Source organism: Crotalus tigris, unplaced genomic scaffold (genome assembly GCF_016545835.1).
Source record: "Crotalus tigris isolate CLP2741 ecotype Arizona unplaced genomic scaffold, ASM1654583v1 scf7180000017940.1788314, whole genome shotgun sequence".
NCBI classification, from domain to species: Eukaryota; Metazoa; Chordata; class Lepidosauria; order Squamata; family Viperidae; genus Crotalus; species Crotalus tigris.
The window spans coordinates 1,485,480-1,504,707 of NW_024096732.1; the positions used below are offsets into that span (position 1 = coordinate 1,485,480).

At 42.8% G+C, this 19,228-nt stretch overlaps 1 protein-coding gene across 3 annotated transcripts in view; it reads left to right on the top strand.

Annotated features, from left to right (window-relative positions):
* Window positions 1-19,228, top strand: part of ABL1 (ABL proto-oncogene 1, non-receptor tyrosine kinase) — a 44,142-nt gene that overhangs the window by 2,413 nt on the left and 22,501 nt on the right. The window contains exon 1 of one of the 3 annotated variants that reach the window (XM_039345164.1): window positions 17,335-17,926. The exons of the other annotated variants lie outside the window; for them this stretch is intronic. Coding sequence (XP_039201098.1) covers window positions 17,842-17,926 — 85 coding nt within the window. The 5' untranslated portion in view covers window positions 17,335-17,841. Of the gene's footprint in view, window positions 1-17,334; window positions 17,927-19,228 lie in introns of those variants that run through there. 3 annotated transcript variants of the gene reach the window in all.

Here is a 19,228-nt window from a genome sequence, read left to right on the forward strand (position 1 = left end):
GGCTGAAGCATCCTGCTTCAGTGAATCGTTTTGCTTGACCTGGATTGGCCTGCTTGGTTTAGGGCATCGTGGTTTGTAAACCAAGTTTGTGGGTGTAGCATGATGTGAGACAGCGCTTTGCAAGCAAACCATGATTGTTTTAAAGCTGAATGTGGGGAGCCCTTTTGCAAACAGGCAGATCCTGACGTTTGTTGATGTTGGTTGAGTTTTTCCTTGATTGACAAATACATTTCCACCCAGATCCTTAAGGGGCTCGAAAAACAAGATTTTCTGGTGTTCAACAGGCCTTCTTTCCGCCCCTTTCTCAGCTTTTGCTGGCCTCTGTAGCCACGGGAAGATGGTTCAACCCGTCCTGGGCTTTGCACGGAGCTGAACTTTTGACTTTGGTTTCTCTTTAATTCACGGGTGAAGAGGCGGATCTGTTTTTCCAAATTGATTCTCCAAACAGTTGCCCAAGCCAAGCTTGGGCCTTGTGGTTTGACTCTGGTTCTCCTGCTCCGTTCGACCCTGGTTTGTGTGTCTCATTTTTGGCAGCCGTGTCCTCTTCTCCAGGGGGATCTGGACTGCGTCCGAAATCTTTGAATTGTGGTTTGCTTCGCAGTTCAGCAACAACCACAGAGAACCACGTTCGATTCTCTGCCTGTTTCTCAGGGATGTAGTGCTAGGGTTGGGCTTTCCTACCTATGCACAGGCTGCTTGTGCTCCAAACGCACAAAGTATAGTCAGCACACACATACATACACACACACACACACACACACAAACACACAAGCCCCTTTCATTTGCATAGCTGGCAGTGTTCTTCTTGCCTCTTTATTATGTGGGTAGTTAAGACGCTGGGTTTGAGTTACAGATAATTTCAACCCAGTGGGATAACTGAAAAAGCAAACATAACATTGTTGTGTTGGGTCTTAGCCAGAGCACATTGCCCTGGTGTGACTCGGAGTTCACAAGGCGGTTAAGGTTATCTTGGCATCTGAAAGATTTAAAAAGGATGAAGAAATGATTTTTTTAAAAAATAAAAATCATACTTGCTTCCTGGGGATTATGCAGACACGTTCATGTTGATGTTTTTGGCAGTGCTTTGGAAGCACTTTTCTTCCCAATGTTTTTCAGCATCCTGGGTTACTTTTTCCTACTGTTGAGATCTCCAGGTGGCGTTCTTTTCACTTCTACCTAGCTTCCCACCTTAGCTGATACCTGCTGAGTAATTTTTGAACATAGAGACCCAACCTGGAACTAAGGAGAAATTTCCTGGCAGTGAGAACAATTAATCAGTTCTCTTCAGGAGACTGGTTAGCTACTTAGAGACTCTTACTGATTTATAGAGGGCTGGACTAGATAACCTTTGGGGATCCATCCAACTCCACAACTTCATGCTTCTATGTCTTTCAGGGGAGAGATTTTGAAAGTTGTAGAGAGAAAAAACTCCTGATCCAATAACTTTTAAGCCAACTTCATTTTCCTGTTCAAACACGCGCCCTGATAATCTAACATCAATCAACTGAATGGGATGTTTATCATTTTTTAAAAAAGTTGCTTGTGCTTTAATATCTTTGATTGGGGAAAATCCCGTTTTTTTTCCCCGGCAGAAATGAACTTCTCTAGAATCTTCTCACCATATGTTGGTAAAAATTCTGGGTATCTAAATTGATCAGGGAGAAAAGAAGACTATAACTTGAAAAAAAAAAAAGAAAAGAAATACACACCTATTAAAGATCAGCCAAAACCTTGTTTAGTCTCAGGAGGACAGTTGCCTACTTTTACAGAATAATCTCTCTGAATGGAAATGGTGTTTTTTTTTTTTTTTAATGCTTCTCAGTTACTCAAACCACCCAATTGCTCCCTATTCGGCCTTGCAGTTTTATGAAGCTTTGCATGATTTTTAAAAAAAACCCACCTTAAAATGAAATATTGAATTTGGAATTCTTGTTCTAGGACCAGCCAAGTTTGCATCAGGGCCTCGTGGCTCTTTCCAGTTGTAAGAAAGGTTGGTGGGTTTCTCACTTTTTCGAAAGAAAAGAAAAGTTGATCAACTTTTGCTCCTTCTGCTTTATCTTCTGGGGGTGCAGTTTAGTTCCTCTGAAAACAGATTTTTTTCTAGCATTGGCAGGCTATTAAGAGGAATGATGGCACCGCAGAGTGATAAGTAGGTTTCATAATGTTAGTGGGATGTGAGATTTAATTGAGTTCACTTTTAGTAGTCTTCAAGTTGGATGGGCCAAACCTTTCTTTGTGCTTTTTCAAGGGGTGAAATAACTTTATTTGATCCATAGCTAGAGTGCCAAAGATACAGAGAGAGATGTTATGTATGTTGATGGCAGCAAGAATACTTTATGGAGAAACAAAAACGGAAGGGCAATTTGTTTCCCACAATGCCAAAGATGATGGAATTAGCAGAGATGGCTAAATTGACCAATTTGATTAAAACAACAACAACAACAACAAAGAACACAATTAACTTTGTTTCTACTTGGGAGCTGCGTTTGGACTTTGTGTTTGAGGTGCTGTTCCAAATAATAGATTAAATTCTCTTTTAACGGGCCTTCTGATTTAACAGACCCCCATTTTACACATTAGTCTGTTACATTGAGCATTTCCAAGTTGTCCTTTAAGAGCTGTTTAGCAAGTAGCCCAACAGCCAAAGGGCTTTCATGCAAGATTTTTTTCTGTATTAGGAGAGATCTGACTTGTAAAAATGAAACTTTTTCCGAGACTATTCTGAATTTCAGTTTTAAGAAGGCTCAGCGAATTGCATCAGAGTTGAGGTCTAGAGCAGATCCTTTTCCAACATTGCTGGAAATGTGCAAGCTTAGGAAATTGTTTTTAACTGAGTCAGCCTGTGGGCTCAGATGATCAGGAAGGTCACACTGTCCCACAGTGACGCTTCCAGATTTATAACTGGAGCCTGTCTAACCTGGAGATGGTGGAGATTAAAACAGAGGTCTTTCTATATGGGGAGGGGGGAGAATTGGGAAGAAAAAAAAGCACTATGTTCCCCACTCCTTGGTTTCGGAAGGGGTCACTGAGCATTACACGTTTCCCCCAAATTTTCACAGGATGAGACAATTCCATGGTTTTAATCATGCCAGCAGATTCCCCAAACACGAAGGGTGCATTGCGCACTTTCCAGCCCCTTCACTGAATAGGAGCTGCTGCCAGGAAAGGGGGGGGGGGTGTCTGCATTTTTTCTGCGCAGGGTCACGTCTACAAAATGCACCATCAGACCTATAAATAAATATCCTTATCGCTGCTGACTTTCACATTTGCGTGGGTTTGGCAGCACTGAAGAAGTGGAACAGATTTTGTATTTTGTATTTTTTTTTTTCTGTTTTCCTGGAGAAGTGCTGAGCGAATCTGTTTGCTGCTGGGGGGAGAAGCGATTCGTGGTTCCTGTTATCAAATCTGCATCGGTTTCAGCTTCTCGGGATGAAATCTGTCTCCTAAGAAGGTGGTCAAATCTGGCGCAAAGTGGAGCAGGGTAGATTTCATTGGTCCACCCAAGGAAGCCCAAGAGAGGTCTCCAGGATTGCAAATACAGGTGGTCCTCATTTTACGACCACCACTGAGGCCAAAATGTCTGTTGCTAAGCAAGGCGGTTGTTAAATGACTTTCGCCCCATTTTATGACTTTTCTTGCTACCGCTCTTAAGCGAATCACTGCGCTTGTTAACTGAATCATGTGGTCATTAAGTGAAACCATTGACTTTGCTCGTCAGAAGGCCGCAAAAGGGGATCATGTGACCCCCCCCTCCTGGGATGCTGCAACTGTCATAACTATGAGCCATATTTGAATTTTGATCCCGTGACCACAGGGATGCTGCAACGGTCGTAAGGGTGAAAAACGACGCAAGTCCCTTTTTTCAGCGCCACTGTAGCTTCGAACGGTCACTAAATGAGCTGTTGTAAGTTGAGGACTGCCTGAACTGAACAGCTTAAGCAAAATGCAAGAGGAGAAACAGGAGGATCCCAAAGCCTAGAATTAAGAAGAGGCGCTGCAGAAATTTTAAGCCGAGCTTATCTTTGCAGCTCTTCTCATGACATAATTCTGAATTATCTCATTTGCCCATTAGCATTGTTCACTTAATGGTCATTTGCTGAAGAACCCTGGTCAAAAGGGGGGAAAAAAAGAAAAAAAGTTGTAAAATTGCACACAGATCTATTAACTGCCTTGCTTAGCAATGAAAAACTCTGCTTCCACCTGATGTTGTAAATCAAGGATGGCCCCTATTGGAAATCTGGAAGGAGACATTTGACTTCCTGGCTGCCATGTTTCCAGCATCCCTCTGCTTTCAAACAGAGCTGGTGTGTTTGTGTTTGGGTGTGAAAATGACCACAGGGTGGCAGGAGGGGTCTGCACACACTAAGAGCGAAAGGATGGCTTGAGAAGTGGTCTTTATTGCAGTCACTGATCACAAAAAGGTTGGCACATCTTATGTCAGTTTTTTTTGGAAAATTGGAAGGACTAATTTTGGAAACTCACATAATGACTTGATCTTGAAGATCTCTGATTAGTTTTGAAATATTTCCTTCCTTCCTTCCTTCCTTCCTTCCTTCCTTCCTTCCTTCCTTCCTTCCTTCCTTCCTTCCTTCCTTCCTTCCTTCCTTCCTTCCTTCTCAATCCTTGATGGAGTTTGCAGGGCTCCCAGGAACCAACCACAATCTTAAACCTGCCAATAAATTGCAAAAGCCTGACATGATGGAAAAATTGTGTTTTTTGCAGCCTCCAGGGCATTGTTTTTTCATTGCCTTTATTGTTTTTATTCTATTCTTTTTTCTGTATTATCAGCTACCCACTCAATTGAACCGTTTGAAGGTGGATAAATAAAATGTTCTTTTCTTGTTTTCTTTCTTTTTTCTTTTTTTTAAAGAAAAAAAAAAACAATTTCTCAACTGCCCAGAGTCACTTCACTAGGAGTTGGCTGGTATGCCAATTTAATAAATAATAACAACAATAATGAATAAATAAAAACAGCTGGATTGTAAGAAATGGATTTTTAAAAAAAGATGTTTTCTTCTTCTTTTTTTCTGTTGCTGGAAGAAAATAAAGAATTTCCTGTTTGTGACAGCGTGAAAAGGATGCTTTCTGTTTTTAAAATGCCTTTGTGATAACCGATAACTTTGGCATTTATTGGATTAACTTTTGCCCCTTAAGTTAATCGGAAGCACTGCTTAAAATTAATACAGATAGTCCTTAGCTTATAACCTATAATAACTTGTGACAGTTATAAAGCAGGTCCTCACGTGATTGTCCTCAATTTCAGTTTCAGCCCTTGACTGCTTTTTTTTAAATCAAGCTTTGGACTATTCAGAATTCATTTAGAATTTAAAAAGAAGATTGCATATTCTGAAGCTGGTCTAAGTAAGAAATGCAGTTGGGGGTATAACTGAAGCTATTAAAAATTCCTTTCTGATAATGCCCCCCCCCTCTTTCTTTTACCCCTGCTTTTGAAATGTCTTGATAATGGCTATGTCTCCCGACAGCACCTAATTAGATCTCCTTTAAGTGACTTAATTAGGGGCTGTTTTAAAACTTGAAAAGGGAGCGAGAAGAGGGAATAACATCTGTTCTGCTACCCCGTCTTCCGTCTTCAAGGCAACCAACTTTCTTTTCTTTTTTCACCTAGGAAAATGTCTACCTAGATGGAAAACCACTTGGTGAAATGCGTTGAGTTCTCCCTCTTTAATCTCTTTCCACCTTGTTCCCCAGTTCTCCGCCTTATTTTATTTTTATTTTATTTTTTTTGAGGGGTGGGCGATAGTCTATTTATGGAAAACAAGCAGATTGTATTGTTCCTTTAAAAAAAAAAATAGCATCCCTGGGTGCCGCATTGAAGGAACGAGGAATTTAGAGCTTTTGCAAAAAAAATTACAGATGATCAGAGGTGGAGGAGGCAATTTTGAGTTGTCTGGAGGTGGATGCAAATCTGGACCGATAGGAAGGAGGATCTGTAATTGGAGCAGACCCAAGGAAAAATAATTGGCTGGGCTTGGGTGAGTTTTCCCCCCCAGAATTGTATTTCCCCACCCCAACTGTGCCGCAACTTCTGTTCCAGCTTTGACATTTAGTTCTGGGCTGACAGAAGACATTGGGGGAGTTTTGTCATCTATAATTATTATTGTGTCTAAATATATCTACCTATCAGCTTTCCTGCCTGAATGTGCTACTGTTTTTGCTGAGAGAAATAGCTGACTCATTTAACAACGGTAGTCATAAAATGAGGGGTGGGTCACTTAACAATCGCCTTGCTTAGTGATGGCATTTCCCCCCCTAGGGCCATTCTAATAATAATAATAATAATAATAATAATAAGAATAAGAATAAGAATAAGAATAAGAATAAGAATAATGTTGGAAGGGACATTGGAGGTCATCTAGTCCAACCCCCTGCCCAGGCAGGAAACCCTATACCCTTTCAGACAAACGGCTGTCCAGTCTCTTCTTAACTCACTTTGTTTGTCACTAGTCCCATCTAGAGGGAGAGGGGCAGGCTAGGAATGAGAAATATAAATAAATATAAATAAAACTTTGAACGGTTACCAAACAAGGAGTCCTCGGCTTACAACAGTTTGTTTAGTTTAGTGACCATTCTAAGTTACAACGGCAGGGGGGAAAAAAGTGAACGACGACCATTTTATCACGCAAAATGTTGCGGCATTCCTGTGGTCACGTGATCCAAATTCAGCAGCTTGGCAACTGGCATGTACTTAAGACGGTTGGATTAGAAGACCTCCAACTCTGTCTTCCAAATTAGGAAGTTGAGTTTGGAGATGGGTCCACCAGCCTCGTGGCTGATGCATCTCGGAAGGTGCTGAGTTGCTTCTGAGTCATGTTGCCGGACCCGTGTATCACCAGCCTAGCCCAGGAGTGAGTCAAGGGAGCAGCAGAAGAGGTGTTGTGTGACGTCCTTGTGAGAAAGGAGTCTTGTGGTTGGGAAAAGGAGTTTGTGGAATGTAAAGATGGAAAGACTCTGAGACACTCACAATGGACGGATGGTGGAGGGAGACAGTGGAAGTAGCTGAGAGGCCAAAAACAACTTCTTGCTGCCTTAAAGAAACGTCTAGGGCAGGGGTAGGCAACTTTGGCTCTTTTATGACTTGTGGACTTCAACTCCCAGAATTCCTGAGCCAGCCCTGCTGAGGGGAAAGGGAGAGGTTTGCATGCTGGCTCAGGAATTCTGGGAGTTGAAGTCCACGAGTCATAAAAGAGCCAAGATTGCCTAAACATCTGTGGAGATGCTTAGAGAAACATCAGTTCTTACATTTACAGGAGTCCTTAACTTACAACTGTTTATTGACTGCTCAAAGTTACAGCGGCACTAAAAAAAGTGACTTAGGACCCTTTTTCACACTTAGGACCGTTGCAGCATCCCCAGGGTCATGTGATCAACATTCAGACTCTTGGCAACTGGTTCATACTTACGACGGTTGCAGAGTCCCGGGGTCAGGTGATCCCCTTTGGCGACCTTCTGACGAGCAAACTCAACGGGGAAGCCAGATTCACTTAACAACCGTGTGACTCATTTAACAACTGCAGGGATTCACTTAAGAAAGAAAGTTTGTAAAATATGGCAAAATTCACATAACATCTGTCTTGCTTAACAATGGAAATTTTGGGAGGTTTGGGGTACTTTCCGCCACCCACCCGTCTTGGTGGTAGTTTTTTTTTTTTAATCCTTCCCCCCTGCCTGTTTTTTTCCAAACAATTACCACGTATTTTATCTCAAAGCAGCAGCCTGTAGTCATAAATTTGGGAGGAAAATTCATTCCCAACTTTTATTAAGCTCTACATAATAGGTTCCGCTGCTCAGACATACATTCATTAAGCAGAATTAAATGAGTCCTGGCAGCCATTAGCAAAAGAGCTAATAACCTTGCTGCAGGAATGTGCAGCAGATTGGAATAAATGAACAGCAGCAGCAGCCCAGAAAGGAGGAAAAGAAGAAAAGAAAAACTTAAAAAAAAGAAGAAAGAAAGAAAAAGACCAGCATGCAAATGAAAAAAACTGTGCAATTAATTTCAGTTTTTAAAAAAAGAGTTAGAAGACCCAGAATAGCTAATTTCCATGAATGCAGAGCTTCTCAAACGAGTTAGACGGTCACTTTTGGAAAGACAGTGTTGATGCGTGCCTGGCTGAGGAATTCTGGGAGTTGAAATCCACAAGTCATAAAAGGGCCAAGTTTGAAGACCCCTGGCTTAAGTGGAGCACAAGTCTCGAATCTTGCTAAGCCATCCTGCTGGCTTGAAGTCAACGAAGTTTTGGTCTTTCGCATCCAGAGGCCATCAGGACAAGGCTGCAAACTTAGATGTACTGTTGTACTATCAAGAACAGCTAGACCTCGACTTATGACTGCATCCACAATTGGGACCACAATTTCTGTTGTTGTGCACGATAGTTGTAAAGGATTGAGCTAGGCAATCCTTTTTCTGCCACGATTATTAAGCAAATCCTTGCAGTTGTTAACAATCCCTCCTGGTTGTTAAGCAAATCTGGCTCCCTTGTAGACTTTGCTTGTCGGACGTCATCTGGGGAGGACACACATGACTGTGGGACACCAACAATTCTTCCTTTTCACCACTGGAGAGTGCTCTTCCAAAAAGAAGGAGGAGGAGGAGGAGGAGGAGGAGGAGGAGGAGGAGGAGGAGGAGGAGGAGGAGGAGGAGGAGGAGGAGGAGGAGGAGGAGAAGAAGAAGAAGAAGAAGAAGAAGAAGAAGAAGAAGACGAAGAAGAAGAAGAAGAAGAAGAAGAAGAAGAAGAAGAAGAAGAAGAAGAAGAAGAAGAAGAAGAAGAAGAAGAAGAAGAAGAAGAAGAAGAAGAGGTTTGTTTGAAAAGAAGCAGCTGTAAAATAACATTTGTAGCAGGGACAAAACCTAGCTGGTGTGTGTATGTGATGGGTTTTTGTGTTTGTTTGTTTGTTTTGAGTGATAACCCCCCCCCAAAAGGATGATACTTATATTCTAGGAATTTAGAATTAGTCATCTTTACTGAAGAAGCTGTTCCAAAGTTCAACAGACTAATTATGAAAGGGACTTAAAATTGCATCTCTGGTTTATGAAGCCCAACATCTGGATAGAATTTTGCAGGTTTTTGGTTTTTGTTTTTTTTGCAGATTTTGATTTAGTTGATGTGCTTTCCCTTCTTTCTTTCTTTCTTTCTTTCTTTCTTTCTTTCTTTCTTTCTTTCTTTCTTTCTTTCTTCCTTCCTTCCTTCCTTCCTTCCTTCCTTCCTTCCTTCCTTCTTTCCTTCTTTCCTTCCTTCCTTCCTTTTTCTTCCTTTTTCCTTCCTTCCTTCCTTTCTTTCTTTCATTCCTTTCTTTCTTTCATTTTCATTCTTTTTCCTTTGGTGGATTGCCACCTGTGCAGAGTTAATCAAAGCTTTATTTTCTGCTAGGTGCCCCTGGAAACCTTCCCTTGTCTCAGAGCAGCCTCATTTGGCTTTCAGACAATGCTTTGCATAATATATATATTTATTTATTTTGAAGGAAAACAGCTTATGCATCCGTTTGCATATCAACAGCCAATCTATGAATCATCTTAATGGATGTATTTGTATTCTGGGGTCATTGAGAGGAGGCAATTCATCCCTGGCTTAAAAACCTCTGATGACAGAAAATCAGATCCTTGAGTTTTAGCAAGTATTAAAGGCTACACAAGAAAGAAAACTTACGGTTGCATCATTTTGTGGGCAATTTCAGACTTAGGATTCGGGAATAGTGGTGATGTCCGTCGCTCCAAGATTTCAGTGCAGTTTCGCACAAATTGGGAATGGAAAAATAAGCAACAACAGCCTTAAAAAGTGGCAGGACATTTGGGCTCAGTGGAATGGGGTCTATCTACTTTGAGACGTTTGGGGACTTTAGGTGGGAACAAACAACAGAGAGCACCAAGGACTCCAGAGTCGTCATCCTCCTCCTCCTCCTCCTCTCCACACATCCCACTCCCTATGAACACTGATGGTGTTACCTAGTTTGGTAATGAAACGTCTGCAAGAAAACAAGCAAGCTCAGAGAGCACCAAGGACCCCTCATTTCAATCTTGAGCTACAGATATACTTCTTTATTGATGGTCCTGTGAAATTGCCTTCATTTCCTTATTTAATTCTGATTTTATTCTCACCAAAATTTGATGCATTTACTTTGCGAAGGCTGTAAAGTTTTTTTTCTTGATCAATGCAGCGAGCTTTGATTGATTAATTGAGAGCTGCAGTTTTAATTCAGGATTCTGATGGATGCAATGTTTTATTCTTGCTATTATAACGTTGCATTTATGGATTATTATGTCCTAATGGACTTGGTGTTTTATTTTTGCTGTTACAAAGTTGCATTGATGGATTATTTTAGTATGATGGATACAGGGTTGTTTTTGTTTTTTGTTTTTACTGTTAAAAAGTTGCATTGATGGATCCTTGTACAGAGAAAGAGAAATATTTATGGATCCCTGTTCTTTTTTTTATTGCAAATTGCAAGCTATTCAATCAACAAATGTTTCCTTAGTGTTCTGTCTTTCTTTAAAAGGGAATTGGGTACTTTGCTGTTGACAGTGCAGTAATCAATATCCATTTTCTTTTGTATATAATCTGTACTTTTCAATGCGTAGGAGTGGGTAGTTAAATTTGATGTAAACAAGATGATTTGCAATCTTTGTTTCTGGGAGAATGTGACTGTGAAGTAGTGATCAGAGGGGGTAAAAATCAGGTATAAAACTGATTTGTAGATGTATAGCATGTCTTGGTTGAACACCAGAAGAAGTTGAGAGCTTCAGAAGGAATTGTGGCAGGTGTCTTATCTCCTTCATTCTCCTTCATTGGAACTACCTTATCTCTTTGGCTCAGAAACCCTTCCTTCCTTCCTTCCTTCCTTCCTTCCTTCCTTCCTTCCTTCCTTCCTTCCTTCCTTCCTTCCTTCCCTCCCTCCTTCCCTCCCTCCCTCCCTCCTTCCCTCCCTCAGTTCAATTTAATCTCATTTATTTAATGTTCAGAGAGCACCAGGGAGTCCACGGTCATTTTCCTCTCTTCCTCCTCCTCCTCCTCCTCCTCCTCCACCACCACCACCACCCCATGGTTCACTATAATCCAACACAAATGAATGAAATATCAATACACAAACATATGACCCCTAATCAGTTTAAAGCTGTATAACTTGTAACTATTGTAAGAATCCTTTTGGAGGGTAGCTAGGGGTTTTAAAATTCAGAAGACAAAATATGTTTTTAACCACCTGAATTTTATTTATTAAACGTTTTAAAGCTGCTCAATAGTTGTAACTCTCTGGGTGGTACAATAAACACCCTAAATATGCCATTAAAATAGAAACATATACAATAAAACCAAATAAACTGGAAACAGTCCACCAGCTAGACCAGCAGAAAGATATTTGTTCAACGTTATTACATTTTTTTATGTTGAAATATTTTATGGAAATACCACTTTGCTTTTTTCCTGGGGGTAGGTTATTTTGTAATTATTATGGCCATTATTTTTCCATTCTAACTCTGGTGCAGCTGATTTATTTATCCCTCAAGCCAAACACAGCAGTCCAGTGAAATCTACTTGGATGCCTAAACTTTTCTGCAATTTCTAATCTCACATCTCTGTTTCTTTGCAGAAGATATTAATATTTTGACCTAAAGCTTAAATTCTTTCTCCAAATCCAAACCAACCGGGCAGCAAAAGAGGTCACATCACATTGGGACACGGCGACGGTCATAAATATGAACCGGTTGCCAAGTGCCCGAATTTGGATCCCGTGGCCATGGGGCATGCTACAATGGTCGTGAATGTGAAACAACGGCCCTAGGTCCCTTTTTTCAATGCCCTTGTCACTTTGGACGGTCACTAAATGAACTGTTGTAAGCTGAGGACTAGCTACATAGAATAGGCCAGTCTGGTGCCTCGCATGTGGGCTTCCTGAACTCCTGAAGAAGCGAAACGTTAGACCGACATTGCCGTAAAGTCACTCTGGAGAGCCCCAAAAGCGTTTTCCAGCCTGGCTGGTTTCACTTAACATGTCGTCTTTCAACACAACTGTGTTACTGGGAAGCATTTTTAAGTAGGTCACGCATCTTGGGTGCTTTGCTGCTGCTTAGGAAGGAAGGAGAGCATGTGTGTTTGTGTGAACGTCTCTTCTTTGCGGCATCTGAATTGGAAAAGCATTTGCCGAGGTGGGTGTGCGTGCTTGGCTGTTGTGTCACCTGATCCCCTTTTCCGTCCTTCCGACAAGCCAAGCCAGTAGGGGGAAGCCAGATCCACCCAGCTGCAGGGATTCACTTAGCAACTGTGGCAAGGAAGGTCGTAAAATGAGGCAAAACTCACTTAACAAACGTTTGTGCTTGGAAAGCTTTTGCTTTGCTGTTTGGTGCTTAGCCAAGCCTGGGCTCTGCTCTCCAGCTTCTCCCCTTTTTAGGCTGAGGATCTATTTTCTCTTCCTCCCCAGAGGACGGAGGAGAAGAGGAAAAACCAGAGATTGCAGAAAAGAGCCACAAAGAGGGTTAGGGGGCCTGGGGGCTCAAATGGGTGAAGAATGGTCGCAGGAACTCGGTTTGTCTAATCCAAGGGTAGGCAACCTCGGCTCTTTTCTGACTCGTGGACTTCATCTCCCAGAATTCCTGAGCCAGCCACGCTGAGGGGAAAGGGAGAGGTTTCCAAGCTGAGCCATGCTGGCTCAGGAATTCTGGGAGTTGACGTCCTCGAGTCATGAGGGGGCCATAGTTTCCCCATGCTGGCTCAGGAATTGTGGGAGTTGAAATCCATGCGTCATAAAAGAGCCAAGGTTGGCTACTCCTGGTCTAATCTAATGAAGGGAAGAATGAGGGATAACACAATGCATTTATGAATTTATGTTGCACGGTGAGAAATGTGTTAAGTGAGTTTTGTCCCTTTTTACGACTTTTCTTGCCACGCCTGTTAAGCGAATCACTGCAATTGGTAAATTTATAACACAGCTGTTAAGTGAATCGGCTTCCCCATTGAGTGCAACGGTCATAAATGTGAAAAATGGTCATAAATCACTTTTTTTCAGTGCCGTTATAACTTTGGTCACTATCTGTGGTTAGTCAAGCACCGTCTCTGTACTTTTTAGCTTAAAATGCACCAAGTTTTTTTTCCTCTTCCAGTTTCTTCTAGCAACCCTAGAAACAACTTTGGAGGAATCTTAACTCCTCCTTGTTCAACTCACATCCAGTTCTGCAAAAAAAAAAAAAAAAAAAAAGAATTCCTAGCTTTTTCTTTTCTTTTCTTTTCTCCATTCGGATGCAATTTGATCTTTTAGGCCTGTTCCTCTTTTATAGAACCATTAACTCTTTCCTCTCCGCTGCATTTGGAAAAAGTTTTCTCCTTGGATGCTTTCCCAGGCTGTCAGATGGGTGATTTACTGCTTTATTTCTTTTTATGTCGCATTTCCAGCACTCACAAAATGGCTCCAGGCAATATACTTGGTAATTCGGCTTAAAATAAATGCAGGGAGATAATGAATTAAAACCAAAGTCATATGTTGCAAATGCTTTGAATTCTCCCATCTTTTTTAGACAGAGGGCTGCTGTGCTGGTGCCTGTATATTGTGTATTTATTTTCCCTTATTTCAACAAAGCCGTTGCTGTGTCCCAAAGTCATGTGATCCCCTTTTGTGAACTTCTGACCAGCAAAGTCAATGGGGAAAACTTAACAACCGGGTTACTAACTTAATAACTGCAGTGATCCACTTACTTTATCTGCATCGCAAACCTCCAGGGCAACACTAGATGGTGTCAGAGAGCTACAGAAAAGGTCTAAATGTTGCCGCCATCTAATGGCTGTTCAGAGCACTGCACTCTATTGTAAAGTTGGCTTTTACTCAGAGAGTAAAATGGAGTTGCTGTTTTTGTATCGATACCGAGATAAAGGTTACAGCTTTCATTTGGGTGACCCCAATCCAGCCTGAATCTGAATTGTAAAACCATGGTCAAATCCTGGCTTGGTTCGAATCCTACACTGGCTGTGGGCTAAGCTAAAATAGGCATATAAAATTTAATGCTTCAGGAAGAGCAGCATGGATGTTTTAGCATGTCTTTGTGGGCTGTATGTTGTGTGAATCCAGCAACTGTGTTACATTAGCCTGGATTTGGACCCATCTTTTCCTGCTTAAAACTACCAGGTTGTGCCTTTCTCCTTAGGCTTTCTGTCTCCTCCTCTCCCAGATTGTTTTCCCCCACCACAGATAGTTTCCTTCCCCCAATACAAGTGGTATTTATTTGTCTTTAGCGAGAGGTTTTTCACAGCAGCATGTTACGATAGAAAACACACTTCCTGGGGCCTAAATGAGATCATGATTGTGTCTGCAGTTGAAGGGTGTGCTTGCCAACATGTGTTTTCTGCTTTGGGACCTTCATTCTTTCAAAGATGAGGTTGTGTATGACCTGGGTTGTGTCCCCATGGCACTGGTCATCTCCTAGATGTTGGAAGCGGGCCCATCAGCCATCTGTTGGGAGTAGACGTTGAGTTTGGTGGAGCTTCCACCGATACACACGCAGGCAGATCTGAGATGCCCTCAGGGGGTTTTGTCCTGCAGCCAGAAAGGAGAAGTTGAAGTGGAGATGGACAAGAAGGGGAGAAGGGGCAGGAGAAGAGGAGCAGGAAATAAGGAGAAGATGGGGAGAAAGAGACAGGAGGGAGGAGAAGAAGAAGGAGGAAAAAATTTGGGCTGGTATCTAGAAAGGCTGTTCAAATAACTTTCTCTGACTCATTCTTAGTCCTTTGGCTTCAAGTGTGTTAACCTTGTTGCTTGACGATCTCGAGGGGTAACGGGGAGGGGGGGGCGTTTAGCAATCCCATTTAGTAATTCCACTGGAATTCTTTCTGGAATCCTGCAGCTGGGCGGCTGGAGACGGGCCTCCAGTTACAAACAAGCAGAAGAACTTAAGGAGGACTCCGTTCCAGGCTGTGCTCTCGTGACAATGCCTCTCAGCACAGCCACACTGCAATTTCCCAGAAGTGTTTTCATGGCTAGGCGGACCAAGACCCCAGTTATGTAATCTTGGGTTCCCTTGTGGTTTGCTGCCTCTCTCCCCCCTCCCCCTTTATGCTCAACTCTGCTTATCAAGGAATGGATTAGTCAGTTCTGTCACAACGGAGCAGACAATGGCTCCTTTCGTGGGCCTGGAATGGTGGCTTTCCTTCCAGAAGTGGGGTGGGTTTAATTCATCTCGGCCTGATGGTAAGGAGAGGAATTTGGGTCCCCCCCTCTCTCTCTTTAATAATTTGGAAGTTTTACAGGGCAAAAATTAAAAGTGGATCTTTGGTACAAGGTAGAAGAGAATATAGGGTTGAACTGTGGGGTCCTTGGTGCTCTCTGAGCTTGGTGGTTTTCATGGAGATGTTTCATGACCCAACTAGGTAACTTCATCAGTGCTAGAAGGGAGAGCGCCACGGACCCTACAGTTGGTACAAGGTGCCACCAAATGAAGGTGTTGGAGAGCCACCGTCGGCCAACTCCAAATTCCTGGTTCAAATCCTGAGCGGAAATTGATCTGTAGGGAATTAGCCCCATCCTAAAGGCCTACAGCAGATCATGGCACCGGCTAATAATCCTTGGGTTTCTGTAGTCAAAATATGCGAAAATAAATACACACACACTACCCTCTCAAAACAAATGGTTGTAAGTTGGGGATTGCCTGCCTAGTATCTCTGACAATCCATCCATCTTCTCTTTAAACATCTCCAGCAGAAAAGATGGCCAATCTTAAGCGAGTTTTAATTCACTCAGAAAAAATCACGGTGAGAACATCGAAAGAGTAGCTCCTGTATTTTCCTCTTGGACATCTCCTTTTCCTCCCCCCAGTTCTTCTCCTTTAATATTATGTCTGGGAGCAGGAGTTCCCTGAGTAGCTCCTCTCTGTCAGCCAGTTCTGGAAACCCTTGATCAGAATTCAGAATACTAGAGTTGGAAGTCTCTAGTATTCTGAATTCTTTTCCTAGTCCAACCCCCTGCTGAAGCAGGAGATCCTGTCCCATTCCGGACAAATGGTTGTCCAATCTCTTGTTCAAAACCTCCAGTGATGGAGCACCCACATCTTCTGGAGGCAAGGAGTTCCACTGATCCCAGGTAGCTCCACCTTGACCCACTTGGGAATAAGAAGGAGAGAGGTGAAAGTCATTCAGGCTGGCAAGGTGATGTTGTTATGGTTGGAGGGCTGGATCAAAAGCTTAGAAACCAGGGACAAAATCCAGCACAAACAAAGCAATAGATATCAGATGGCTGGACAGCTATCTAAACAGGAATTCCTTCCTGCCATTGTGAGATAAAATAGCCGCTGCTGCTTCGTTCTGGTGTTCTGTGCAAAGTGACTCTTCCTTCCTGAATTCTCTGGAAACAAAGAAAAAGTCAGCTGGGAAAAAAGACTATGAAGGTCTGTTGGAAAATGAAGTGACAGCACCTGATTATTGACTTTCTTGTTCCCTTCCCTTCAACTGAAGAAGTTTCTAAGATGAGAAACGAAACGTTTTCAAGGGGAAAAAAACCAGCCAAGAAAGTCCAGTTGCCTTTTGGAAAAAGCATCGTTGGGATCACTTAAACATGAGCCAGCAGTGTGCAGCAGCAGCAGCCAAACAAAGCTTGGTTGTATAAACAGAGTCATAGAATCAAAATCACGTGACGTGTTAGTACCGTTTTAGTAAGGCCACACCTGGAATATCGTATCCAGTTTTGGTCACCACATTACAAAAAAAAAAAGATATTGAGACTTTGGAAAAAGTGCAAAGAAGAGCAATTAAAATGATTAAAGGCCTGGAGACAAAAACACATGAAGAATGGTTGCAGGAATTGGCTATGACCAGTCTAGAGAAAAGAAGGGGTGACATGATAGCAGTCTTTCAATGTTTGAGGGGCTGCCACAAAGGGAGGGTCAAATTATTCTCCAAAGGACCAGAAGGCAGGATGGAAACCAACAAGGAGAGAAGCAACCTGGAACTAAGGAGAAACTTCCTGACAGTGAGGACAATTAATCAGTGGAAGGGCTTCCCTCCAGAAGCCGTGAATGTTCCAACACTGGATGTTTTTAAGAAAAGACTGGACAGCTACCTATCTGAAATGGTACTATAGGATCTCCTGCTTGAGCAGGGGTTGGACTAGAAGACCTCCAAGGTCCCTTCCAGCTCTATTCTGATGGATTGACTTCCTGTTGAAATAAAACTTGGCTTTGTGCAGCCGCCGCAGATCCGGAAGGGTGACAGAGGGCATCCAGAGATGTTTTTCTCCCGCTAGGAATTTCCCAACAGTCTTTCTTTCTCTCCGAAGTTGCACGCTTGACCCTTTGGCTCTCCGCAAAATCATGACTCTAAGGAGTTAAGTGTGTGTTGTGGGCGTTCCAGGCCTTCCTGATGTCACGCCAGAAAATGAAGGAAGGCCTTTGTTGGCAACTCAAGCTTTGCAAATCGGAGAGACTTTGCAGCGCCTCCCTAGACAGACGGACGGACGGAGGGATGGGGGAAATTTAGGAGCCTTTGCTCCATGTAACTTCAGTCTGTTTCCCTCCAGTTCTCTATCTTCCCCTCCCTCCCTCCCTCGTCTTCTTTTTTTTGGGGGGAAAGCCAACTTCTCTCTTTTCTGCCGGACCTGCTTAAGGAAGCCTGAAGAATGTAAAGTGAAGGAGAAGCAGTTTCTAACTTTTGGGGAGAGACGCAATGGACGGTGTCAGAAATGGACGGTCGGCGTTGAGCTAACGGTTTTCAGAAGGCTGGATTTATAGTGGATTTGTTTTTTTGTTTAAAAAGCAAAGAAAAGCAGAGAGGGGGTTTTTGGCCTGGAAGTTTAGGGAGAAGAGGAAGAAAGCGGGGGTCCGTGGGGGCAATCAGGCTGGAGGTGTTCCTCTAACCAATGAAAATGTTGGAGATTTGCCTGAAATTAGTCGGTTGCAAGTCAAAAAAAGGGCTGTCCTCCTCTTCCAGCTGCTATTTGGAAGGTAAGTCCAGAGCTGCCCTGGTTGAAAAGTAGGGTGGGGGTTTGTTCCCCCTCTGTTTTGCTGTAGGCCTGTAGCTACTACTCCCTGTCTGGAGTAGAAGTCCTTCTATAAAATTACTATCTGGAGAAGAATGGCTCCTTTTGGGAGGGGGTTGAATTAGGAACTTTCAAAGTCCTTGTCCCAAAGTTCCTTCCTTCCTTCCTTCCTTCCTTCCTTCCTTCCTTCCTTCCTTCCTTCCTTCCTTCCTTCCTTCTTTGCTTCCCTCCCTTCTTCCTTCCTTCCTTCCTTCCTTCCTTCCTTCCTTCCTTCCTTCCTTCCTTCCTTCTTTGCTTCCCTCCCTTCTTCCTTCCTTCCTTCCTTCCTTCCTTCCTTCCTTCCTTCCTTCCTTCCTTCCTTCCTTTGCTTTTTTTCTTTTCCAGGAGAAAACAGAGCAATGGAATAAGCAATGGATCTTGGCTGCCTCAGTTTCCCCTTGGTCAGCCTCATGCCATGCTCAAGTGAGAGAGGATCCTTGCTTCTCCATGTCCTCCTCTTCCTCGTCCCTTCCCCTTCCCCCTCCCTCTCCTTCTCCCCTTCTTTATCTTCTCCTTCTTCTCTTTCTCCTCCTGCTCCTTAACAACAACTCCTCCTCCTGCTCCTGCTCCTCCTCCTCCTTCCTTCCCACAGGGGAAAAAGGTACTGGCCAAACCAAGTGATTTCTATTAACTTCTAGTCCACACCAGAAGGACGCCTGTTTTCTCTTCCATGTATGGTTAAAGAATATTGAGGAAACTTGCTGAGAGAAACCTAATCCTCAGGTACACCTCTGGGTATCCCTTTGGTGGATTAAAAAAAAAGAAGGATGAAATCACTTGAATTTTCCAAGAAGAATTTTTAAACACAGTTCCATCTCTCGGGAAGAAAAAGGCGATGATTCTGGCCAAAAAAGGCTTTTTGGGGGGGGAGGGAGGGAGAATTCGTTTGTGACCATGACTGCTTTTAGTTTCCTATATTTCCATGCTAAATTTAATATTCCCTTCGGATTTCCATCTGTGCAGATTTAGGATTTAGGTGGGTGAACTCCCAGTCCATGTTGAGAATGAGGAAAACATTTGCCTTGCAAACGGGGGGGGGATTAATCCTATTAATTATGGCATTTCTGGGGAATGTTGCCCATTAGATCTTTGTTCTAGCTCATCACATATTTTCCGCTCAGACTTGCTGAAGTCCCTTCATCGCATCGTGACTCTGCTCCTTTTTTGCAGCAGGCAACCATCTGTATTTTCCAAATTGAGGAGAAATTTCCCCCCTCCCCTTTCCCGT